Source organism: Eucyclogobius newberryi, unplaced genomic scaffold (genome assembly GCF_026437365.1).
Source record: "Eucyclogobius newberryi isolate DKJ021-1_F unplaced genomic scaffold, fEucNew1.0.hap1 SCAF_3, whole genome shotgun sequence".
Lineage (NCBI taxonomy): Eukaryota > Metazoa > Chordata > Actinopteri > Gobiiformes > Gobiidae > Eucyclogobius > Eucyclogobius newberryi.
The window spans coordinates 38277413-38303607 of record NW_027315945.1 but is presented as its reverse complement, the minus strand read 5'-3'; the positions used below and the strand labels follow the sequence as shown (position 1 = coordinate 38303607).

Below are 26195 nucleotides of genomic sequence, written 5' to 3'. Positions count from 1 at the left end.
AAGTTTGCCGAAGTTCTGGAAGTTGCCATAGAGATAAGCCATGGATCTACTTCCTTTTTATGAAACCGAGCGGCTAGTTATCACTTTTTGTATTATACATATTCATAAAACAAGGGGGGAGACTTATTTTTCCTATTTGGTCATTCAATCTTTATTTTTTGCTTCTTACAGTTAAAAGATGGCCGCCGGAAATGCCACGGCAGAGTTTTCCTCTAGTGTTCTTCTGGGAGGAAACATTGCCATCGGGGAGACGCAGCCGAGCCCGATGTGCGGTTAGCTCTGAAGCTAAAGCTAAAAACACTTTGTTAAAATGTCTAAAGGACAAACACTGAGAGTTTTGGTGAATGCGCGGCTGACTGCGGCTGCGCAAGAGATATTTGTGCTGTTTGAAAGAACGATAGCGGAGTATGAGGAGGAACTGTGTCGCTCCAAACAGGAGAACCAGAGGAAACAGGAACTGCTGGACTCACTGAACCCGAACCAGGGACTGAACCCGGGACTGAACCCGGGACTGAACCCGGGACTGAACCCGAAGCAGGGACTGAACCCGGGACTGAACCCGAAGCAGGGACTAAACCAGGGACTGAACCCGGGACTGAACCAGGGACTGAACCAGGGACTGAACCAGGGACTGAACCCGGGACTGAACCCGAAGCAGGGACTGAACCAGGGACTGAACCCGGGACTGAACCCGAAGCAGGGACTGAACCAGGGACTGAACCCGGGACTGAACCCGAAGCAGGGACTGAACCAGGGACTGAACCAGGGACTGAACCCGGGACTGAACCCGAAGCAGGGACTGAACCAGGGACTGAACCAGGGAATGAACCCGGGACTGAACCCGGGACTGAACCCGAAGCAGGGACTAAACCAGGGACTGAACCCGGGACTGAACCCGGGACTGAACCAGGGACAGAACCTGGGACTGAACCCGGAGCCTCCTCACATTAAAGAGGAGCAGAGCCTCAAACAGGAGGAGGAGCTCCTGCTGCAGGTGAGTTGTGATGGAAACTAGTCTGTGGCTAAAGTCTGGTATATTTACATGTATCATATGTTCATTAATATACATTATCCCTGTTAATGATAATTGTTTTCTAACCTGGTACAGTTACTCTTTCTTTTGGTGGATACAGAGGGATACATTGCTGTATTTGAGCACACAATTTAATTCATTAAATTCAATGTATTTTTGTAATGCTCAAAATTACAACTGTTGCCTCGATGGGCATCCCAGAATTTGTATTTTGTTTAATTCATTCATTTAGGCAATTAATTAAATAAATAAATCATAATTATTCAGCTCGATTTAGGATAGAAAAACAAACAAACATAATATTAAATTGTTTTGTTTTGCACCGAATCACCAAGATAAGTTCCTATGTTTGTGAATTCTGTTCATTGACAACGGCAATAAACCTTTTCTGATTCTGAAATTCAGTTCTATTTTTGGCCATAAGTTTATATGAATGTATCAAATATTCACAGTTAACAAATTATAAATATGAGTCACAACTGTAAAAGCTGCTGCTGTGGAACCACTTTCCTCCAAACTTTAATCAGGACTTACCCGGGGTTTTTAATTATATGACATTGAGAGGGTTGTGAATGAGGTAAGAGGACCATTTTCCTTGAATGTTTTAATAAAGTCTAACATCAGCACTTGAGCTTCACCTGGTGCAAAGATCTCCGCCGGGTTCAGAGATCTCCGCCCGGTGCAGAGATCTCCACCCGGTGCAAAGATCTCCGCCGGGTTCAGAGATCTCCGCCGGGTTCAGAGATCTCCGCCGGGTTCAGAGATCTCCGCCGGGTTCAGAGATCTCCGCCGGGTTCAGAGATCTCCGCCCGGTGCAAAAAGATCTCCGTCCGGTGCAAAAAGATCTCCGCCCGGTGCAAAGATCTCCGCCTGGTGCAAAGATCTCCGCCCGGTGCAAAGATCTCCGCCTGGTGCAAAGATCTCCGCCCGGTGCAAAGATCTCCGCCCGGTGCAGAGATCTCCGCCCGGTGCAAAGATCTCCGCCGGGTTCAGAGATCTCCGCCGGGTTCAGAGATCTCCGCCGGGTTCAGAGATCTCCGCCGGGTTCAGAGATCTCCGCCTGGTGCAAAAAGATCTCCGCCGGGTGCAAAGATCTCCGCCGGGTGCAAAGATCTCCGCCCGGTGCAGAGATCTCCGCCCGGTGCAAAGATCTCTCTCATGCATGCACAGCGTCTCATCAAACACTTAAACTGATTGTGCTTTTGTGCCGTTATTCCCCAGCTCCCAGAGTTCAGTGCGGTCTGTGTGAAGAAAGAAGAGCGGGACACTGACGACGATGAAGACTGGGGAGCTCCATTCGGCTGTTGGTCTCCCTTCGGCTGTTCGGCTGCACGGATGGAGACCGAGGCTGTTGGAGACCACTACAACCAAGTCCAGCTCAAAGCCAGAGGCGCCGCTGCGACAAACTCTGGTCCATGTCCCAAACACCCGTCTGCACCTGAGACGGGTGTCGCTGTGAACAAAGGAGATGTGCCAGGAACAGCTGAAGGAGCTGAGAGCAGGAAACACCAGTGCCCCGTGTGTCAAAAGAGATTCCAGACAAAACGAATCTTACTAAACCACATTAGAGTTCACACAGGAGAGAAACCATTCAGGTGTACCATATGTAAGAAGTCATTTACTCAAAAGAGCAGTCTAGATACACACGTGAGGACGCACACAGGGGAAAAACCTTTCAGTTGTTCGACATGTATGAGGACATTTTCCCATAAAGTGAATCTACTTGTACACGCGAGAACACACACGGGTGAAAAACCTTACAGCTGTTCAACGTGTATGAGGACGTTTTCCCATAAAATCTCTCTAAATAAACACGTGAGAACACACACGGGCGAGAAGCCTTTCAGTTGTTCCATGTGCGACAAGTCATTTTCGGACAAGACTCATCTGCTGGCACACGTGAGGACTCACACGGGTGAAAGACCTTACATCTGTTCCATCTGTAACAAAGGGTTTACGCTCAACTTTAAACTGAAAAGACACATGAAAACTCACAGGACAGAAAGTAACTGAACGTGTAACAGTTTTAGGAGCGAAAATCCTGATCTTCAATATTTTATTTATTTTATTTACAACCGGGACAATACAATTAAGCATTGCAATCAAATATGTAACCTCTGTGAACTCGAGGCTTCTGTGGTTAAAGCTCCTGTACTTGATGTTGAACTTCTTTCTTACTCACAGGCTGTTGTAGTACACTTTTCAGTACACCTGTCTGTACACCTGTATGTACACTTGTAATTACACTTGTAATTACACTTGTAAGTACACCCGTCAGTACACTCGTAAGTACACTTTTCAGTACACTCGTCAGTACACTCGTCAGTACACTCGTCAGTACACTCGTCAGTACACTCTCCAGTTCACTCGTCAGTACACTTCAGTTCACTCGTCAGTACACTCGTCAGTTCACTCGTCAGTACACTCGTCAGTTCACTCGTCAGTACACTCGTCAGTTCACTCGTCAGTTCACTCGTCAGTACACTCGTCAGTACACTCGTCAGTTCACTCGTCAGTACACTCGTCAGTACACTCGTCAGTTCACTCGCCAGTACACTCGCCAGTTCACTCGTCAGTACACTCGTCAGTTCACTCGCCAGTTCACTCGCCAGTTCACTCGCCAGTACACTCGTCAGTTCACTCGTCAGTTCACTCGCCAGTTCACTCGCCAGTACACTCGTCAGTTCACTCGCCAGTACACTCGTCAGTTCACTCGTCAGTACACTCGTCAGTACACTCGCCAGTTCACTCGCCAGTTCACTCGCCAGTACACTCGTCAGTACACTCGCCAGTTCACTCGTCAGTTCACTCGTCAGTACACTCGTCAGTTCACTCGTCAGTACACTCGCCAGTACACTCGCCAGTACACTCGCCAGTACACTCGCCAGTACACTCGCCAGTACACTCGCCAGTTCACTCGTCAGTTCACTCGTCAGTACACTCGTCAGTACACTCGTCAGTACACTCGTCAGTTCACTCGTCAGTACACTCGTCAGTTCACTCGTCAGTACACTCGTCAGTACACTCGTCAGTTCACTCGTCAGTTCACTCGCCAGTACACTCGCCAGTTCACTCGCCAGTACACTCGTCAGTACACTCGTCAGTACACTCGTCAGTACACTCGTCAGTTCACTCGCCAGTTCACTCGTCAGTTCACTCGTCAGTTCACTCGTCAGTACACTCGTCAGTTCACTCGCCAGTTCACTCGCCAGTTCACTCGTCAGTACACTCGCCAGTACACTCGCCAGTACACTCGTCAGTACACTCGCCAGTTCACTCGCCAGTTCACTCGCCAGTACACTCGCCAGTACACTCGCCAGTACACTCGCCAGTACACTCGCCAGTTCACTCGCCAGTACACTCGTCAGTGTTTTAACCTTGTGTGTGACTGTTTTTATTCCCCTGTTTGCAGCTGTATTTTTAACTCTGTTTGACTCTGAACTGTGTAAAAATATGTGTAAATCCTTTTTTTTGCTTTTCATATTTTTAATGGGACTCTGTACATCTAACCGGTTTGTTCTTTGGAAGTCTGTGAAAAATGTTCATAGAAACACATAACTGCACAATTATTGCTTCACTCTGTAAAAATAATGTGTAATTGAAAAATAAAATGCTGTTTTGAATAATATGAGCGCTGAACAAAGCCACTTAAACAATAAAAGTAAAATTGGCATTATTTTGCCACTAGTCGAAATGTTTGAGTTTGTGGTTTCAATAATGACCATAGAAAAATTAAATGTTGTGCTCTTTATCATAAAAACCCTTTATAGAAACAAAGGAAAGAAAAAACAGACGGCAGCGATTAGCATGCTAACTGTCTCTCACAGCTAATGCTATCTTTGATTTAAAACGTAAAATAAGAAAAATAAAACTAAATAAAGACTACCTGATTGTTTTAATGATATATTATTAATAGTTAGTTATTTTAATTAGTCTTACGTTTATATTTATTTGCCCTCAAAATTAGCATTAGCATTAGCTTTGACTTACAAAGTGGTTTCTCCAGTGAAGTATTCTGCTCATTTGTAAAGTCGTTAACACGTGTGGGGCTGAAACCGGCCCTCGACAGTTTGCTGCATGTCATTCCCCAGTTGTTTCCACGGGAACCAACGAGTGTTTACTTTTTGTACTTTTTGTAAACGCAAAATGAAAGGTGTTGGTTTGTGCCTGAAAACGTCTCACTGTCAGTGCAGATATCGAGGCTTTGAGCGGCTTTTACGCGGCTTTACGCAGACTTTTAACAGACAAAAACCCTCAAAGTGAACACTAAAAGCTCAAAATCACAAAAACATAACTTATATTTAGAGAAGCGCTTTTACCACGCACAGGGAACGTTTATGTTTCTAAAAGAGTCCATTCTGCTTGACCTGAATGCTAACCACCGATGCTAACCATTTAAGATAAGATAAGATATTCCTTTATTGTCACACATGGGGAAATTTCATTGATGCAACGCAGGAAGATACAGAGATAGATACAGAAGAACAGAACAGATCACTTATAGGAAGTCTGAAAAACATTTTCAGTAGAAGATCTCCTATAAATAAATAAAAACTCCCATAGACAAATGAATAAATAAATACATAAATACCATTGCATGTGTCACGACAGTAATTGCACATGAATATGTGTCACGACAGCACATAGATTGCACATGAATTTCATAGTAATTGCACATGAATTGCACATGAATTCCAACAGCAATTGCACATATGACAGAATTGCACATGGTTAGGTCAGTATTGCGAGTGTTCAGTACTAACAGTTTTTGTTATAAAGTCTGACAGCAGCAGGAAGGAAAGACCTACGGAACCTTTCCTTCACACATCGAGGGTGGATCAGTCTCTCACTGAAGCTGCTCTCCAGAGAGAGTGTCCTGCAGGGGGCGACACTCATGGTCCAGCATAGATGTGAATCTAGCCAGGACCCTCCTGTCCCCCACCTCCTGCACCGAGTCCAGAGCACAGCCCAGGACGGAGCTGGACTTCTTGATGACTCTGTCCAGCTTCCTACTCTCCCTCTCTGTGATGCTGCTGCTCCAGCAGGCCACACCGTACAGGAGCCGATGCCACCACAGAGTCGTAGAAGGTCTTCAGGAGTGGCCCTGTCACTCCAAAAGACCTGAGTCTCCTCAGGAGGTAGAGCCGACTCTGGCTCTTCCTGTACAGTGCGTCTGTGTTATGAGTCCAGTCCAGTTTGTGGTTCAGATGAACACCAGGTACTTGTATGAGTCCACTCTCTCAATGTCCCGTCCCTGGATGTTCACTGGTGAGGGGGCAGTGGGGTGGCGTCTGCGGAAATCCACCACCATCTCCTTGGTCTTCCCCGCGTTGATGAGGAGGTGGTTCCGCTGACACCAGTCCACAAAGTCCTGCTCCAGTCCTCTGTACTCCGCGTCATCGTCGTCCGTGATGAGTCCGATGATGGCAGAGTCGTCAGAGAACTTCTGCAGGACACAGCTGTCCGTGTCATGTCTGAAGTCTGCAGTGTAAAGGGTGAAGAGAAAGGGCGCGAGGAAAGTGCCCTGGGGCGCCCCCACACTGCAGGTCCGAGTGTCAGACACACAGTCCCGGGCTCTCACAAACTGGGGTCGGTCTGTGAGGTAGTCCAGGATCCACTCTGCCAGGTCATACTCCACACCAGCAGTCTCCAGCTTGTCCCTCAGGAGCAGCGGCTGGATGGTGTTGAAGGCGCTGGAAAGATCGAAGAACAGAATCCTCACAGAGCTGCCAGGCTTTTCCAGGTGAGAGAGAGAGCGGTGCAGCAGGGAGATGACACCGTCCTCCACTCCGATGCCAGACCGATATGCAAACTGCAGCGGGTCCATGGCTGAGCTCACGGTGGAGCGGAAGTGGTCCAGGACTAGCCGCTCCAGTGTCTTCATCAGGTGGGACGTGAGAGCCACTGGCCTGAAGCTGTTGAGGTCTTTGGGGCGCGGTGTCTTAGGCACAGGTACCAGACAGGAGGTCTTCCAGACCTGTGGTACCACCCTCAGCTTCAGGCTCATGTTGAAGATATGCTCCATAACTCCACACAGTTCATCTGCGCAGGACTTAAGGAGCCTGGGGCTGATGCCATCAAGTCCTGCTGCCTTCCTCACTTTAATCCTCTTCAGCTCACTCCTCACCTGTGCTGCTGTGACAGTCAGTGGTTGGCAGGGGGACGGTGTGCTGGGGGGATGGGTGAGTCCAGGCGAAGTGGGGAGCTGATGGTCCGGGGCAGATAAGCAAAGAGGAACAGATGCAGGGCATTGTCCAGCTGTGGAAGAGGGAGCATGCAGCTGTGCAGGGGGAGGGGCGGGTGACCGATCAAACCTCAAGAAGTGAGCATTTAAATCATCACCCACTGTAGATCCCCCTCTGTCTCGGCAGGGGGGATTTTGAAGCCCGAGATTGTTTTCAGGCTCCTCCACACTCCCTGAATGTTCTTTTGCTGCAGCTGCTCCTCCATCCTCCTCTTGTAGCCGGCCTCAGCCTGCCTGATCTTCCTCCTCAGCTCCTTCTGCACAGTCCTCAGCTCCTCCTTGTTCCCTGACCTGAAGGCTCTCTTCTTCTCCTTCAGCAGAGCCTTCAGTTCACGGTTAATCCATGGCTTTTTGTTTGGGAAACACCGCACCGTCAGGGAGGGAACAATGTTCTCAAAACAGAAGTTGATGTAGTCCGTGATGCACTCTGTGATGGTGTTGATGTCCTCCCCATGTGGGTCATAAAGCTCAGTCCAGACAGTGGTGCTGAAGCAGTCCCTCAGAGCCTCCTCGCTCTCAGCAGACCACATCCTCACCTCACGGGACACCACTGGCTGCCTGCGCACGATGGGTTCATACACAGGCCTCAGATGTACAAGGTTGTGGTCCGAGCTGCCCAGGCGAGGGAGGGGGGAAGAAGAATAAGCCTCCTTGGTGTTGGCAAAAAACAAGTCCAATGTTCTATTCTCTCTGGTGGGGCAGGTAACATACTGGGTGTATGTTGGTAGGACAGAAGAGGGAGAAGCGTGGTTAAAGTCACCAGAGATGAGGAAGAGAGCCTGTGGATGCTGTGTTTGCAGCCTACAAGTGCAGGAGAGCAGTGCTTCACAAGCATTTTCAGCATTGGCAGACGGGGCCACATAGACTGCGATCAAAATCACATGTGAGAACTCCCGGGGCAGATAATATGGCCTCATGCCAATAGCCAATAGTTCAATATCCTTGTTACATAGCTGCTCCCTCACTGTGCAGTGTTCGGGTTTGGACCAGCTCGTGTTCACATACACCGCCAGACCTTCACCTCTTTTCTTCAAGCATTCTCTCGTTCTGTCCGCCCGCAGCAGATGAAAATTGTCCAAACCTACAATAGAGTCTGGCATTTCTGCTGTTAACCAGGTCTCTGTGAAAATCAAGACGCTGCTGTCCCTATAAATCCTCTGGGACCGCATGAGGCTCGCTATTTCCGTCATTTTATTTTGAAGGGACCTCACGTTACCCATGACTACGGCGGGAACCGACTTCCTGTTTGTCCCTCTCTTCTCTCGGAGTTTACGTCCAGCCCGTCTGCCTCGTTGCGTTTTCTTTAGGATGTCCGCCGGGATAACGTGACGATCTCCGGGTAAGACGACTGTTCTCCGCAGTTTCATGAGTTCCTCCTTTGTGTAAACGCGGTACGGCGCCAGGCGGGGGGCGGGGCCGGAGCCGGGGGACTCAGAGCCAAGACACATCGCAACGACGCGACGAAAACACTCAATCCAGCCGAATAAAGTCAAAACAAGTTAATTTAAAGCGATTCCAGTGCGTGTCCCGATCGTTCGTGAAGTTCCTCTTTCATATAAACGTGTATATAAACGTGTACCGACGACACGCCGTACTTTAGCGCGGCCGGAGGGCGCGCGGGGAGGGGCTGGTGGGCTCGCTCGGAGCTAGCTCACGTCACAACAACACAACGAAAAACGCTCAAATCCAGCCGAAAAAAGTCAAAAACAGTTGAATTAAAAAAACTATTCCAGCGCGTGTCCCTATCGTACAGTAAAATAGAAAAAATATACTAATTATATTTACAAAATATAGGAGATAAAGCACAATAAGTGTGAGAAAGAAGAGAGAGCGTTTACACCGGGCTGCCAGCTGTACCAGCGCCTTATGACGTATGAGCATCATACGTCATAACAACATTTATAAGCATCATTTACAAAACTCTACCACAAAACCACATTTGAATTCTAAAATGCAGCTTCACTTTTGCACAACGTCATTTGTTGTTGGATGGTTATGATATCCGAGCAGTTTATGCAGATTTTCGTTTTGCATTTACATTTGTTACATTAGCGACAAGAACCAAGATGGCCGCCGGCGGCACAGGTCTCGTGTCTGTCGGGAATCGATAGACTTTCTGTACGTAACATATTCATTTACTGTTTTATTAGTATTCTGAGCCCTGCCCCCCTACGTTTTGTACACGTGTGTCTGTCGTGACTTAAAATAAAAAAGGAATTAAAAAGGAATCGATAGAGAAAATTGGACCGGAAGCAGTAACCCTGAGTTAGCCGGGTTAGCGTCACTGCTTCCGAGCCCATTCTACTGGCCCTTTTCACGAACACCGAGCGGCTAGTTCCGGTTGCCTTTAAAACGCCGAGCTCCAATTCCTGCTCCATTCATTCTTATGGGGAATTAGCCGAGTGTCGCTAAAATAACTCTTTCAGATGGATAATCACAGGCAGCGTGTTTAGACCTTTACGTACCATGTTCTGTCAGTTATATTCTACAGAAAGAACTTACAAACTGTAAACATGGAGCTGCCAATGTTCTGTAACAAGATTCTTTTAAATGTATACATTATTGTTTGTATATTTGTGTTTTGTTGAATGTCAAAAATCAATCTAACTACTGTTTAAAAAAACTAAATGTATTTTTCTTTTTGATGATTAAAAATACTTGAATATAAGTTGGTGTGACGTTATTAGAACACAAACACGCTGTAATATGTGTAAATAAAAAAAGCTAGCCTTGTGCTGTTTCATGACAATTCACTAAATGTTCTGACTTAATGTTCTCTAAACCCTAACCCACACAGAAAGAGTTTCATCTACATTTTAGACCATTTATTTATTAAAGAACAATGACATTTGTGGCCCTGTTTTTCACTTCCTACAGTTACAAGATGGCCGCCGGAAATGCCACAGCAGCGGATGTCACTAGACCTCCAGTATTCTGTATGTGAAGGAAAGACAGCCCGATGTGCGGTTAGCTCTGAAGCTAAAGCTAAAAACACTTTGTTAAAATGTCTAAAGGACAAACACTGAGAGTTTTGGTGAATGCGCGGCTGACTGCGGCTGCGCAAGAGATATTTGTGCTGTTTGAAAGAACGATAGCGGAGTATGAGGAGGAACTGTGTCGCTCCAAACAGGAGAACCAGAGGAAACAGGAACTGCTGGACTCACTGAACCCGAACCAGGGACTGAACCCGGGACTGAACCCGGGACTGAACCCGGAGCCTCCTCACATTAAAGAGGAGCAGAGCCTCAAACAGGAGGAGGAGCTCCTGCTGCAGGTGAGTCACGTGCACACACATTGTGTGATTAGATATATTAGATTAGAATAATACAGCAAAATAAAATAATCTAAGAACAGCAGCAAAAATAAGAGTTTAAAAATACAGGAAATAGAGCTGAGTTCTTAACCAGAATCCCTCTGTGATGTCATCAATATATACAATATATATATTTATACATCTATATATATATATATATATATATATATATATATATACACATATATATATATATATAGATGGTTTATGTGCTGTCGTGACACATATTCATGTGCAATTACTGTCGGGATCACATGCAATGGTATTTATTTATTTATTTGTCTATGGCAGTTTTTATTTATTTATAGGAGATCTTCTACTTTTTCAGACTTCCTATAAGTGATCTGTTCTTCTGGATCTACCTCTGTATCTACCTGCGTTGCACCAATGAAATTTCCCCATGTGGGACAATAAAGGAATATCTTATCTTATCTTAAAACCATTCCTTGATGAAGCAGGCGTGTGATTGGCTCTCGGCACAACGATAACACAGATTTGAAAATCATGTTCCCAACTTGACTTTGTCAATATTCTCCAGCTCCCAGAGTCCAGTTCTGTCTGTGTGAAGACTGAAGAGTCCTCACCTGAGCACAGAGAGGAGACACAGGGAGAGGACATCACCACGGAGACACATTCACACAGAGAGAGTGAGAGTGAGACAGAACACTCCTCTGACCCTGACCATGAAGACTGGAGAGCTCCATTCAGCTGTTCAGCTGCACAGATGGAGACAGAGGCTGATGGAGACCATGACAACCAAGTCCAGATCAAATCCAGAGGAACAGCACAAAACTCATGTCCATGTCCCACACACACGTCTGCACCTGAGACGAGTGACGCGGTGAACAAAGAAGATGTGTCAGGAACAGCCGAAGGAGCTCAGGGGAGGAAACACCTGTGCCCCATGTGTCAAAAGGGGTTTGAGAGTGTGCATAAATTAAAACGACATATTAGAGTTCACTCGGGTGAGAAACCATTCAGCTGTTCAACTTGTCAGAAAACATTTACTCAAAAGGGCCATCTAGATGTACATATCAGGTTACACACGGGTGAGAGACCTTACAGCTGCTCAACGTGTGAGAGGACTTTTGCCTTAAAACATAATCTAGATTTACATGTGAGGACACACACCGGTGAAAGGCCTTACAGCTGTTCAACGTGTGAGAAGACATTTACCCTAAAGGGTAATCTGCTGGCACATGTGAGAACACACACAGGGGAAAGACCTTACAGCTGTTCAACCTGTGAGAAGACATTTACCCTAAAGGGTAATCTGCTGGCACATGTGAGAACACACACAGGGGAAAGACCTTACAGCTGTTCTATCTGCAATGAAAGTTTTACACAAAAGGTTCAGATGATTAAACACATGAGAACTCACAGAATAGGAAGTGAACGTTCAGGAGATCACAGAACAGGAAGTGAACGTTCAGGAGATCACAGAACAGGAAGTGAACGTTCAGGAGATCACAGAATAGGAAGTGAACGTTCAGGAGATCACAGAACAGGAAGTGAACGTTCAGGAGATCACAGAACAGGAAGTGAACGTTCAGGAGATCACAGAACAGGAAGTGAACGTTCAGGAGATCACAGAACAGGAAGTGAACGTTCAGGAGATGTTTTATAGAACCTGGAGTGGACCTGTGTCCAAACGTGGGCTGGTCCAACGCTATTATTGTTTTATTGTTTATTATGGCAAATTCGTTTCAAGATTTGACCGAAAATACAAGGAACAAATGCCAGGAAATCAGGAAACGAGGCACAACAGCAATGAACGGAGACGAGGGTGCTGTCATCCTCCCACACGCCTGGGACTCGCTTCTCCAGGGACCACCGGGCGGCAGGGGCTGGGTCAGCACCCGTCACAGAGTGGTCTCTGAGGGCGACAGACGCTCACCCAAACATGTCCAGGTAAAATAAAAAGATCATAATAAAGTTGTTCAGTCATTTATTGCATTGTTATTTTTGATGAAAAGAGCTGTAAGTTCTGATTATTTATTGGTTATTAAAGGAGGAGGCGCTGATGAACCAGAGCCACCTGAAGGAGGCGCTGATGAACCAGAGCCACCTGAAGGAGGCGCTGATGAACCAGAGCCACCTGAAGGAGGCGCTGATGAACCAGAGCCACCTGAAGGAGGCGCTGATGAACCAGAGCCACCTGAAGCAGGCGCTGATGAACCAGAGCCACCTGAAGGAGGCGCTGATGAACCAGAGCCACCTGAAGCAGGCGCTGATGAACCAGAGCCACCTGAAGGAGGCGCTGATGAACCAGAGCCACCTGAAGGAGGCGCTGATGAACCAGAGCCACCTGAAGGAGGCGCTGATGAACCAGAGCCACCTGAAGGAGGCGCTGATGAACCAGAGCCACCTGAAGGAGGCTCCTACAGGAGGAGGACACAGGCTCCTCAAATGAAGATCATTTTGTTCAGCAGCTAATTCTGTCTTTTGAATCAAATGGACTGTGTTTTTCTTGTTGCTTTAACTGCATCATGTGATCGAAGTCCATTATTCAAAGTGATTTGTCTGTTTTCTCCTCCGGCTCTTGAACTGTGAGACAAATAAAGATTCTTATCTTAAATAATTATATATAATATTATTGACTGTTCACGTGAAACCTTAACATTGTAGAATCCCAATAGTTTGTAGATTAATATGGATATGAATGTTTAAAATGTGCATCAGCAACAAAAACAATGCAGTCATTCAATCTAATACAACAATCTTGTTTCTTTAGATTATTTGCATACAATTTAGTGTTAATTAAAATGATTATTTTAGTATGACAGTTGTAGAAAGCTATAATAAGAAATGATTACAAATTATTATTATTGTAATAATAATTATAGTAATTATTAACGATAATAGTTATTAGATATTGTTATCATCATTATTACTATTACACACTGGCCATAGCATAAACCAGCCGGAGGTATAGCCCCGCCCATCGATTGATGGCCCCGCCTCCACTATGTGTAAAGGTGATGCATGCTGGGTAATGCAGTCTATGTGGACTCCAGCTTCCGGATGATCCGGACCAATGGCATTTAGAGGGAGAAAAACAGCGGAGCCTCGCGTGGTTAGCTCTGAAGCTAAAGCTAAAAACACTTTGTTAAAATGTCTAAAGGACAAACACTGAGAGTTTTGGTGAATGCGCGGCTGACTGCGGCTGCGCAAGAGATATTTGTGCTGTTTGAAAGAACGATAGCGGAGTATGAGGAGGAACTGTGTCGCTCCAAACAGGAGAACCAGAGGAAACAGGAACTGCTGGACTCGGTGCTGAGCCCGAGAGTCGTGCTGCTCAAGGCGGGAGTCGAGAGCCCCTCAACGAGTCCTGGACCCGGCCCGAACCAGGAACTGAACCAGGAACTGAACCAGGGACTGAACCAGGAACTGAACCAGGGACTGAACCAGGAACTGAACCAGGGACTGAACCAGGGACTGAACCAAGGGCTGAACCAGGAACTGAACCAGGGACTGAACCAGGGACTGAACCAGGAACTGAACCAGGGACTGAACCAGGAACTGAACCAGGGACTGAACCAGGAACTGAACCAGGGACTGAACCAGGGACTGAACCAAGGGCTGAACCAGGAACTGAACCAGGGACTGAACCAGGGACTGAACCAGGAACTGAACCAGGGACTGAACCAGGGACTGAACCAGGGACAGAACCAGGGACTGAACCCGGAGCCTCCTCAGATTAAAGAGGAGCCGGAGGAGCAGAGCCTCAAACAGGAGGAGGAGCTTCCGGTGCAGGTGAGGTTCCAAATAGATGTGGAATATAAAGCAAATAAAAGCTGCAGTTTGTCCACTAACAGCAAAATAAATATCTTTATTCTGCATAAAAATGGCCAAACCTGTAGTTCAGATCGTGCGACATGTTCTGTCTGAAGTGTGATGTCTCGTGTCTCTGTGGGCACTCTCTGTGGTCACTCCCTGTGGGCACTCTCTGTGGGCACTCCCTGTGGTCACTCTCTGTGGGCACTCCCTGTGGTCACTCTCTGTGGTCACTCTCTGTGGGCACTCTCTGTGGGCACTCTCTGTGGGCACTCTCTGTGGGCACTCCCTGTGATCACTCCCTGTGATCACTCTCTGTGGTCACTCCCTGTGGGCACTCTGTGGTCACTCCCTGTGGGCACTCCCTGTGGTCACTCTCTGTGGTCACTCCCTGTGGGCACTCTGTGGTCACTCCCTGTGGTCACTCCCTGTGGGCACTCCCTGTGGTCACTCTCTGTGGTCACTCCCTGTGGGCACTCTCTGTGGTCACTCCCTGTGGGCACTCTCTGTGGTCACTCCCTGTGGTCACTCTCTGTGGGCACTCTCTGTGGTCACTCTCTGTGGTCACTCTCTGTGGGCACTCTCTGTGGTCACTCCCTGTGGTCACTCCCTGTGGTCACTCTCTCTGGTCACTCCCTGTGGGCACTAAACTCGGCCCGGTCGGAAAGTGGGTCCAGCAGTGACGTGCGGTCAGTGCAAACAAGGCGAGCAGTGATTGACCAATTAATTTGAATATATATCCAAATTAGCCAGTTTCCCCCTCGTGTCTGCTGAAGCCTCCACAGGCCGCTGAGCAGTAACGCAGGAACCTTGGTTCTTCTTCTCCTGCAGCTGGGGGTTAGGGCCCGTTCATGCTCCGCCCTCTAACATGAGAAGTGAAGCTCTAACTGCGCATGTGCAGAGGAGAAGTGAAGCTCTAACTGAGCATGTGCAGAGGAGAAGAGAAGCCCTAACTGAGCATGTGCAGAGGAGAAGAGAAGCCCTAACTGAGCATGTGCAGAGGAGAAGAGAAGCTCTAACTGAGCATGTGCAGAGGAGAAGTGAAGCTCTAACTGAGCATGTGCAGAGGAGAAGAGAAGCCCTAACTGACCATGTGCAGAGGAGAAGAGAAGCCCTAACTGAGCATGTGCAGAGGAGAAGAGAAGCTCTAACTGAGCATATGCAGAGGAGAAGAGAAGCCCTAACTGAGCATGTGCAGAGAAGTGAAGCCCTAACTGAGCATGTGCAGAGGAGAAGAGAAGCCCTAACTGAGCATGTGCAGAGGAGAAGAGAAGCCCTAACTGAGCATGTGCAGAGAAGAGAAGCCCTAACTGAGCATGTGCAGAGGAGAAGTGAAGCTCTAACTGAGCATGTGCAGAGGAGAAGTGAAGCCCTAACTGAGCATGTGCAGAGAAGTGAAGCTCTAACTGAGCATGTGCAGAGAAGAGAAGCCATAACTGAGCATGTGCAGAGGAGAAGAGAAGCCCTAACTGAGCATGTGCAGAGGAGAAGTGAAGCCCTAACTGAGCATGTGCAGAGAAGTGAAGCTCTAACTGAGCATGTGCAGAGGAGAAGAGAAGCCCTAACTGAGCATGTGCAGAGGAGAAGTGAAGCCCTAACTGAGCATGTGCAGAGAAGTGAAGCCCTAACTGAGCATGTGCAGAGGAGAAGAGAAGCCCTAACTGAGCATGTGCAGAGGAGAAGAGAAGCCCTAACTGAGCATGTGCAGAGGAGAAGAGAAGCCCTAACTGAGCATGTGCAGAGGAGAAGTGAAGCTCTAACTGAGCATGTGCAGAGGAGAAGTGAAACTCTAACTGAGCATGTGCAGAGGAGAAGAGAAGCCCTAACTGAGCATGTGCAGAGAAATCAAATCAAATGAATTTATTTTTGTAAGGCCCAAAATCACAACAACAGTTGCCTCTGAGGGCCACAGGGAGAAATGAATCAACAATGTCTCTGGTGGCGATGGAGTCAGACAATGTCTGTGGTGGCGAGGGACGATGTCCCAGGGTCCTCTGTCCTTAGACTCTCCTTCTCGGCCAGGAAAAACTACAAAAAAAACCTCTTTGGGAAAAAAGTGTAGAAACCTGGAGGAGTTCCAGTGAAGGAGAGATCCGACTCTCACAGACGGACACGAGGGAGACTGGAGCTGGAGCCACTCTTCAGGCAGATGAGGGACTGTCGGAGGCGAACTGGACCCACTCTTCAGGCAGATGAGGGACCGTCGGAGGCGAACTGGACCCACTCTTCAGGCAGATGAGGGACCGTCAGAGGCGAACTGGACCCACTCTTCAGGCAGATGAGGGACCGACTGAGGCGAGCTGGACCCACTCTTCAGGCAGATGAGGGACCGACTGAGGCGAGCTGGACCCACTCCTCAGGCAGATGAGGGACCGTCGGAGGCGAACTGGACCCACTCTTCAGGCAGATGAGGGACCGTCAGAGGCGAACTGGACCCACTCTTCAGGCAGATGAGGGACCGACTGAGGCGAGCTGGACCCACTCTTCAGGCAGATGAGGGACCGTCAGAGGCGAACTGGACCCACTCTTCAGGCAGATGAGGGACCGACTGAGGCGAGCTGGACCCACTCTTCAGGCAGATGAGGGACCGACTGAGGCGAGCTGGACCCACTCCTCAGGCAGATGAGGGACCGTCGGAGGCGAACTGGACCCACTCTTCAGGCAGATGAGGGACCGTCTGAGTCGAGCTGGACCCACTCTTCAGGCAGATGAGGGACCGTCGGAGGCAAACTGGACCCACTCTTCAGGCAGATGAGGGACCGACTGAGGCGAGCTGGACCCACTCTTCAGGCAGATGAGGGACCGTCTGAGTCGAGCTGGACCCACTCTTCAGGCAGATGAGGGACCGTCTGAGTCGAGCTGGACCCACTCTTCAGGCAGATGAGGGACCGTCCACACAGGGCAGGGACCACTTCACCAGGGGAGGGGCATCTGGGTCCACAGGTCCTCAGGAGTGAGATAAAGAAAAGAAGGCGGTGAACAGTTTGCAAGTGGAATTAAAAAATAAATATTGTTTGATAGCATAAGTAGTCAGAAGAAGAAGAGGATAGTGCTCAAGCTGTCATACTTCCCCCAGCACAGTTACACCTAGGGCAGCGTAGCTAAAGCTGTGGGTTTATGTTTCTGTTCCTAACTAGTCTGACCATAAGCGATTTCGAAGAGGAACGTTTTAAGCCTGGACTTAAATGAAGAGACTGTGTCAGCATATTTAACATGGGTCGGGAGCTGATTCCATAACACAGGCGCTTGGTAGCTAAACGCTCTACCTCCTACAGTACTTTTAGAGACTCTTGGCACCACCAGAAGGCCAGCATTCTGAGAGCGAAGAGCTCTGTTTGGATGATATGGTTCTATAGCATCTTTGAGGTAGGATGGGGCCATGTCATTTATGGCTTTGTAGGTCAAGAGTAGAATTTTAAATTTGATTCTAAACTCGACGGGGAGCCAGTGAAGAGACTCCAGCACCGGTGTAATGTGCTCTCTTCTTTTAGTTCCTGTTAGTAATCTTGCTGCTGCATTTTGAACCAGTTGAAAGCTTTTTATGGAGCTTTTAGGACACGCTGTGAGCAGGGAGTTACAGTAATCTAATCTAGTCGTTACAAATGCATGGATAAGGTTTTCGGCATCACTTTTAGGCAGGATTCTTCTGATTTTGGCTCTTGTTGCGCAAATGGAAATAGGCTGTTTTACAAGCTTGATTTATATGAGCTTTAAATGAGAGCTCCTGGTCAAATAAGACTCCAAGGTTTCTTACAGTAGAACTGGAGGCTACACTGACATTGTCCAGTGTGACTATCTGCTCAGATAGAGAGTCTCGTAGATGCTTAGGACCAAGCACAATGACCTCGGTTTTTTCAGGGTTAAGAAGCAGGTTGTTAAGTGTCATCCAGGTTTTTATCTCCTTCACACAAGCACTAAGTCTGTCTACTTGATCGCTCTGATCAGGTTTCATTGATAAATACAGCTGAGTGTCATCTGCAGAGCAGTGGAAGTTAATGCCATGCTTTCTGATAATGTTGCCTAATGGCAGCATATAAAGAGTAAACAGAATTGGACCGAGTACTGAACCCTGTGGCACACCGTAAATTACTTTAGAGCTTGGTGAGGAGCTCTTGTTTACATTAACAAATTGGAACCTATCAGATAGATATGATTTAAACCAGCTGAGGGCTGTTCCTCCAACACCTACATCACATTCTAACCTCTGCAGTAGAATGTTGTGGTCGATGGTGTCAAACGCTGCGCTGAGGTCCAACAGAACCAGGATTGAGACCAGTCCATCGTCAGCGGCTAATAACAAATCATTTGTGACTTTAACTAGTGCAGTTTCAGTGCTGTGGTGGGCTCTGAACCCTGACGGGAAAACTTCAAATAAGTTATTGTCCTGTAGGTGGCGACAAAGCTGTTTTACTACAACTTTTTCAAGGATTTTAGAGACGAAGGGAAGATTTGAAATAGGTCTGTAGTTTACCAATAGGTCGGGATCTAGATTAGGCTTTTTCAGAAGAGGTTTAATGACTGCATGTTTGAAGGACTGTGGAACATAGCCACTTTGGAGTGAAGTATTTATTATATTAAGAATAGGGTCTATAATTAGGGGAAGAATGTCTTTGAGGAGTCTGCTTGGAATGGGGTCTAGGACACAAGTGGAGCTTTTAGAGGACATAATGGCTGAAGTTATCTCTGCTTGATCAACAGCTGTGAACCTTTCTAAGTTTACAGGTGGATTTATATGGGACGTTAGATTTACAGCTTGGGCTAGTTCAGGGCTAATAGCGGGGGTAATTTCATCTAATTTATCTCCGTTTTTATTTTATTATTAAAAAATAGGAGGAAATCATCAGAGCTGAGAGAAGCTGGGATTGAGGGCTCTACTGCACTGTGACAGTTTGTTAGCCTAGCTACAGTGCTGAAAAGTAATTTAGTGTTACTTTTGTTGACTTCTATTAGATTTGAATAATATCTGGTTTGGGCCTTACGCAGAGCCTGCTTATAGGACAGCAGGCAACTTTTCCATGCTTTTAGGGATTCTTCTGTGTGAGAGCGACGAAATAATCCCTCTAACTTTCTAACTCTTTGTTTATGTGAACGCAGTTCTTGGTTGTACCATGGGGAGGCGCGCTTTGGCCTAATGTCCTTCTGTTTTAACGGCGCGACAACGTCAAGAGCAGACTTCAGAGAATTCATGGTCAAGTCGACACATTGATCACTTAAACTGGGACTAAAACTGTTCTCAGCAGGATCACATGACATGTCACTGAATATTGGCTCTATTATTTCTTTGAATTTTGAGATAGATTTTTCAGATATTGTCCTTTTCATTATAACTTTATTTTGTGGGACTGGATGATCTTTAAGAATAAACTGAAAGGTAATTAGGAAATGATCTGACAATATAGGGTTTTGAGGGAGGACAATGAGGTCACTAATCTCTGTTCCATACGTTAGGACAAGATCCAGAGTGTTCTTGTGAGTGTGAGTCGGTTTATTTACATTCTGAGTGAAACCAATGCTGTCTAACAAGGCGCTGAAGGCATTACTGAGAGAGTCATCACTCATGTTCACGTGGATATTAAAATCTCCAACTATAACTATTTTATCCCAGGCTAACACTAAGTTTGATATAAAGTCAGAAAAACTCTGTTAAAAACTCTGAGTAGGGACCAGGGGGTCGGTAGATAACTATGAACAAAACTCCTTTTAGGTTTTTCATATTTGGACATTGGGTTAGGGTTAGTGATTGACAGCATAAGGCTTTCAAATGAGTGAAATACATTGTTAGTTTTAGGGCTCATGAGTAGGCTTGAGTGGGAGATCACTGCCACACCACCACCTCGGCCTGTGCTCCTGGCAGTCTGAAAGTTAACATGGGTGGGTGGGGTGGACTTATTTAGTCTGACGTAGTCGTCTTGTTGAAGCCACGTTTCAGTTAGAGCTAGAAGATCTATGTTATAGTCACTAATTAATTCATTAACTAAGAGCGATTTGGAGGAAATTGCTCTAATGTTTAGCAGTCCACATTTTACGTGTTTATTCATTTGTGTATTTGTGTCATTTGTGATTGTTATTTTCCTTACGTTATTTGGTCTGACGCCTGAAATAGTTTTTCTGAGATGTGACTTTTTGGCATTATTTGTACGAGGGACACACACAGTCTCTATCTGTCTTGAATCTGAACACTTCACATGTAACAGAACGGGCGAGAGTTCAGCGACAGAGGAGCGTCTTGAACTGCTGCTCTGCACCTGGGGCTCATCCCTAGATGGTCACTTAACACGACTAAGACTATCGGTCAAATTCCGAACTAATAGGGATGTACCCTCCGAAGTCGGATGGATGCCATCCCTGCGTATGAGCCCGGGCTTTCCCCAAAACGCACTCCAGTTATCAATAAAGACTACGTTGTTTTGAGGGCACCATCTAGATAACCAGTTGTTGAATGCTGAGAGACGGCTGTACAATTCAGCATTGATCCGATTGGGCAGGGGACCAGAAAATATTACAGTGTCTGACATCGACTTCGCTAGGTCACACACCGCGGCTACTTGAACTTTGAACACCTCTGATTGTCTCCGCCGGGCGTCATTACCGCTCGCCTGCGTGAATCACGACTCGCCGGAAACGGGTCCTGCTCCGCTTTAAGATCCTAAGGTTTCCTTCGATGTCACCCATTCTGGCCCCCGGGTAACACCTAACGCTAGCAGCTGGCAGCTTCACGTCTCTAACAATAGAACTCCCGATTACAAGAGTTTCTCTCGTGTGTTCAGCGGGCGTGTGATCGCTGAGGGGAGAAAACCTATTATAGACGTGAAGCTCACGGCGCTCTGAGGTTCGGCGTTTAGCGCCTTGTCCCCTCCGAACTGTCACAAATTGGTCCCTATTCTGTTCCTGGTCTAGTCTCGGCTGCACGGGAGACGCTGAGGGGCTGAGCTCGGCCATACTGCTACTGCTAATGCTAATGCTACGCCCTGCAGCGCGGTCCGGTAGCCCTCGCGCTAAAACCGAACTATAACTGGACTTAAGCTCCTCTAAACAGCGGATCCGCGCTTCTAACTCCGTAACCCTGGCCTCCAAAACTACCACTACACTGCACTTCACGCACCTATCATCAGAGAAGGAGCCAGGGTTCTGACTCGACATATGACAGCTCAAACAGGTAAAGGTAGGTCCAGCCATGACGCTAGCGGCTAGGCTACGCTAGGCTAGTTCAGGCTGGAGCTAGAGAGTGAGGAGGGCTTTTTAATCCACGAAATACTGAAAAGCGAGCGGCTTGAGGCTCCGGATTGTTTGCGGAGAAATCAAACGCTCACTTTTGTGTATATGATGCGTAAATAGTGTGTATAATTCGTGGATTAATCGGTAAAAGGCTCTAAGAACGAACAGCTCTGAAAACGCGACACACTCACCGGAAATGACGTCACCAACCAAGAAAAAAAAAAAAAAAAAAGCATGTGCAGAGGAGAAGCTCTAACTGAGCATGTGCAGAGGAGAAGCTCTAAATGATGATCCAGCGCCCTCCTTAGACAGAAACACAGGCGTTAAATGAATAACATGAAGTACAAACTTGGGTAATGAAGTGAGCATGATTCATTATTCATTACACCATTCAGCTGTTGTGGCATAGGCGACCACAATTCACTTTTACACGTTTGTTTTTTTCACTTTTGTCGTAATGACGTACACCCCAAGTCTGCTGCACATCCGTATAAACGTCACCACGCGCTCCTGGGTCCCACTAAAGGCTCTGCAGAAAACTCTGGTCCATCGCCCCCAAATACACGTGTGCACGAAAGACGAGGTCAGGAACAGCTGAAGGAGCCGAGGGGAGGGAACACCAGGGCCCCGTGTGTCAAAGAAGAGATTTGGGAAGGACACCTGAGAGTTCACACAAGGGAGAAACCTTTCAGGTGTTTGACATGTAAAAAAAAAGGACCATCGAGATCCACATGTAATGATACACGCAGGCGTTCATTCGGTAAAAGAACATTTAACCGCAAGAGTAACCTGGAGAAACATGTGAAACTACACACAAGAGGGAAACCATTCAGCTGTTCACCCTTTAAAGAGTTGTGTCGCAGAGAAGCACATTAAAAAATACACCTGGCGAGCAAACCATTCAGCTGTTCACCCTTTAAAGAGTTGTGTCGCAGAGAAGCACATTAAAAAATACACCTGGCGAGCAAACCATTCAGCAGTTCAACCTTTTAAAGAGCTGTGTGGCCGAGAAGCACATTTAAAAATACACTCTGAGAGGAAACCATTCAGCTGTTCGACTTGTACAGACAACATTCAGCAGAACAGATTGATTAGAATCACACGGGGGGAGAAAGAACTGAAGAAGCACCTCGAGCCGGCACCAAACACAGAAGAACACGCAGGTGGTTTACAGCGTTTTACATGTGACCACAGGGGGGTGACGTTTCAACAATTTAACCATGATTCACGATTATTTCTGAGACCGGGCGAACACCTAACTGTCTCTCGAGTTTGTGGCCAACTTTATGAAACTGAACTGTCTGAAAATGTGACTAAAATGGCCATAATAAAAAGCTCTTTGAATTTAGATTGTGTTAAAACCACTTCATTTTGCTTCTAAAACGATGGAGGTGTTTGAGTTCTGGTCGTATCGTGACTATTGATTAAATGAATAACCTCGACATCCGTAATCACAGATCTCTTTGGCAACTCGTAACTGACAACAGGAAGTCAACACTTTAACCAATCAGAGCGGAGAATCCAGCCGCCGCCAGAGATGATTGTAGTTTTTCTACAATCATTGTACTTTTCTCTTGGCTCATGTTTAGAACGTTCCGTTAGCGTTGAACAATTAAACGACCTTTTGAATCTTCAGCTTCAACATCGAACACTCATGGTCTCGTCTCCGCCCTCCTTCACAGGTGGGCGTCGCCGACGTCGACTGGACGGACGGCGGGCGTCTGGCGCTCTTTGTCCCGGCGTTCGGAGACGGCGTCGCGGCGAGGCCGTCGCGCTCGGACGGCCCGAGCACGTCCAACTCCAACCGGCTCTCCCTACTCGCGAGGCTAAAGCAGAAGATGGGTGGAGGCTGGGACGAGTACGCGGCGGCACGGGGTCACCACGCGCTCTTCCGGAAACGACCGCTCGCCCTCAACAACACGTGGGCGCGGAAAAAGACGCGTAAGATCGAGCTGGGCTGGATCCACGAGGGGAAGCAGGTGAGAAAGAGGCGCGGCGGCGGGACGAGGACCATCACGGTGCCCAAGGAAACTAGGAAAGCACAACTGTTGAACTACGCCAGAGACTTGTTCTTCCCAGACGGGGAAAACCAGCTGGGGAAGTTCAGGCGGGCGACCTCGGACATAGTGGACTTCCGGGTCGACCCCATCATCGACGACGAGGTGACGGTCGGCGATCTCTACGACATTCTAAAGCGGGGGATGCTGCGATTCTACCTGTCCACGAAGAACCCGCGCGGCGACAAAGGCGGAGGCGACGAGGAGGACGAAGAGGAGGAGGAGGAGCCACGCGGCGACGGTCGGGAGCGCGACTGGGAACGGGATTATGTCAATAGTGACGCGCAATTCGAAAAGGACCCGTCCGAAGAGGGAAACGAGGAGGCGGAGGATGTTTTTTCAGACTCTTTGGAGGTGAAGGTGAGAGACCCAGAGCTCCAGCAGCTCCAGCAGCTCCAGCAGCTCCAGCAGCTCCAGCAGCTCCAGCAGCTCCAGCAGCTCCAGGACACTGTGAACTCAGAGGTGGAGGACATGCACACGACGGCACAACAGTCGTGACTGTCGGCGGCACAACAGTCGTGACTGTCGGCGGCACAACAGTCGTGACTGTCGGCGGCACAACAGTCGTGACTGTCGGCGCCACAACAGTCGTGACTGTCGGCGCCACAACAGTCGTGACTGTCGGCGCCACAACAGTCGTGACTGTCGGCGCCACAACAGTCGTGACTGTCTGCGGCACAACAGTCGTGACTGTCGGCGCCACAACAGTCGTGACTGTCGGCGCCACAACAGTCGTGACTGTCGGCGCCACAACAGTCGTGACTGTCGGCGCCACAACAGTCGTGACTGTCGGCGCCACAACAGTCGTGACTGTCGGCGCCACAACAGTCGTGACTGTCGGCGCCACAACAGTCGTGACTGTCGGCGCCACAACAGTCGTGACTGTCGGCGCCACAACAGTCGTGACTGTCGGCGCCACAACAGTCGTGACTGTCGGCGCCACAACAGTCGTGACTGTCGGCGCCACAACAGTCGTGACTGTCGGCGGAGCGCTGAAGGACATCTTCTCGATAAACGAGACTGAAACTGCGCTCTTTCATCACCGACACAGACTTTGGGACCGATCAGCTTTCTCTGCCTCGTTAAGATCTTTCTGAGTCCGTTTATTGAGGAAACGGTAACAGTTTATACTGTATTTTCCGGAGTATAAGTCGCACCGGACAAAAAATGCATAATAGAGAAGAAAAAAACATAAGTCGCACTGGAGTATGAAATGCAGTTGCAAGCGTGAAAATAATATTACATAAGTCGCTCCGGAGTATAAATATATAAGTATAAGTCGCGCCCCGGCCAAAACTATAAAAAAAGGTGCGACTTATAGTCCAGAAAATACGGTAATGACAAAGTATTTGATTGAACGCTTTTCCACCTTCGAGGCGGTTTACGAGGTGACGTGTCTCGCCTAAGAACGCGACGACGCCCCCTCTAGCGCCCCCCCCATGGCACCCCGTGTTCCGGCGGTCTCCCATCCGAGGCCCTGCCCATCCGAGGCCCCGCCCATCTGAGGCCCCGCCCTGCTAAGCTCCAGACGAGGTTGAGAGCGGCCACGATAACGACTCTTATTCCTGCCTCAGTGAAACATGAACAAAGACTTATTTCATAGTGAAGAAATAGTTTAATAATTCTGGCTTTGTAAACCAACTTAACTAGTTCTCTTAACTAGTTCCCTTAACTCTATGACTAACCCTAAACTTAATTAACTAGTGACTACACCTCATGCTTAGTCAACTCTATGTTCATAATGTAGAAGTCTTTGTTCAGGGTGAGGTTTTTGTGAAGCGACGCTGAGGAAACGGCTCTAGCTCCGCCCCGCTGTGTTATAACAGAGTCTGAGAGAGGGTTTTGTTGCCGTGGCAATGGTGGCGGCCATCTTGTGAGTGAAGAAAGGGCCGAATTCTAAAAACGGGGCGATTTAAAGAGTTTAAATTAACATTACAATGGTTTCTTTGAGTTTGACGCTGAATTAAACGTGTTCCGTGGTCTGTTTACATCACAAACGTGACTTTAAAAGAAGAATGTATGACCACCACAATTAAAAGTATATTTTTTCAAGCTTTGTTGGTGTCAGTTTGGTAGAACACGAGCGTTGGATGAAGTGCAAATACAAAAAAAAGTCACATTATCAAAGTATTTATGACATGATAATAATGATGATTTGAAAACTGCAATTTGACGACACGACGCTGAGCTGGGTGTTGTTGACCACAGGTTACCGTGGCAACGCCTTTATTACGACAAACACATGTTTCTGCGCAGTCGGAGAAACTACCTTCAGGTGTCGCGGGGCCGGTGACGCGGGGCCGGTGTCGCGGGGTCGGTGGCGCTGGTGTCGCGCGGTTTGGTTCATTCTGGGGCGGCGACTGTAACCTTCATCTTCAACTTGCCATCGAAGCGAGCCATTAAAAGTGCGAGTGCGTATTACAAGTGCGTGTTACAAGTGCGTGATACAAGTGCGTGATACAAGTGCGTGATACAAGTGCGTGATACAAGTGCGTGATACAAGTGCGTAATACAAGTGCGTGTTACAAGTGCGTGTTACAAGTGCGTATTACAAGT

The 26195-nt window shown here is 47.7% G+C and overlaps 2 protein-coding genes across 2 annotated transcripts in view; one reads left to right on the top strand and one right to left on the bottom strand.

The window, feature by feature from the left end:
• The window catches only part of LOC140374472 (importin subunit alpha-6), a 136844-nt gene that overhangs the window by 19856 nt on the left and 90793 nt on the right, over window positions 1–26195 (bottom strand). The gene's annotated exons all lie outside the window — the stretch shown is intronic.
• On the top strand, window positions 258–3394 carry LOC140374593 (uncharacterized). The gene is made up of 3 exons (XM_072461526.1): window positions 258–994; window positions 1719–2174; window positions 2255–3394. The coding sequence occupies exons 1-3, from the start codon at window positions 311–313 to the stop codon at window positions 3044–3046; spliced, it is 1932 nt and encodes a 643-aa protein (XP_072317627.1). The 5' UTR covers window positions 258–310; the 3' UTR covers window positions 3047–3394.

Excerpts from the sequence above, each read along its gene's own strand:
- LOC140374593 (XM_072461526.1), top strand. The coding sequence starts at position 311 with ATGTCTAAAGGACAAACACTGAGAGTTTTGGTGAATGCGCGGCTGACT. Across the intron at positions 995-1,718 it reads AGGAGGAGCTCCTGCTGCAG|AGATCTCCACCCGGTGCAAA; the intron begins GTGAGTTGTGAT and ends CGCCCGGTGCAG. Across the intron at positions 2,175-2,254 it reads GGTGCAGAGATCTCCGCCCG|CTCCCAGAGTTCAGTGCGGT; the intron begins GTGCAAAGATCT and ends GTTATTCCCCAG.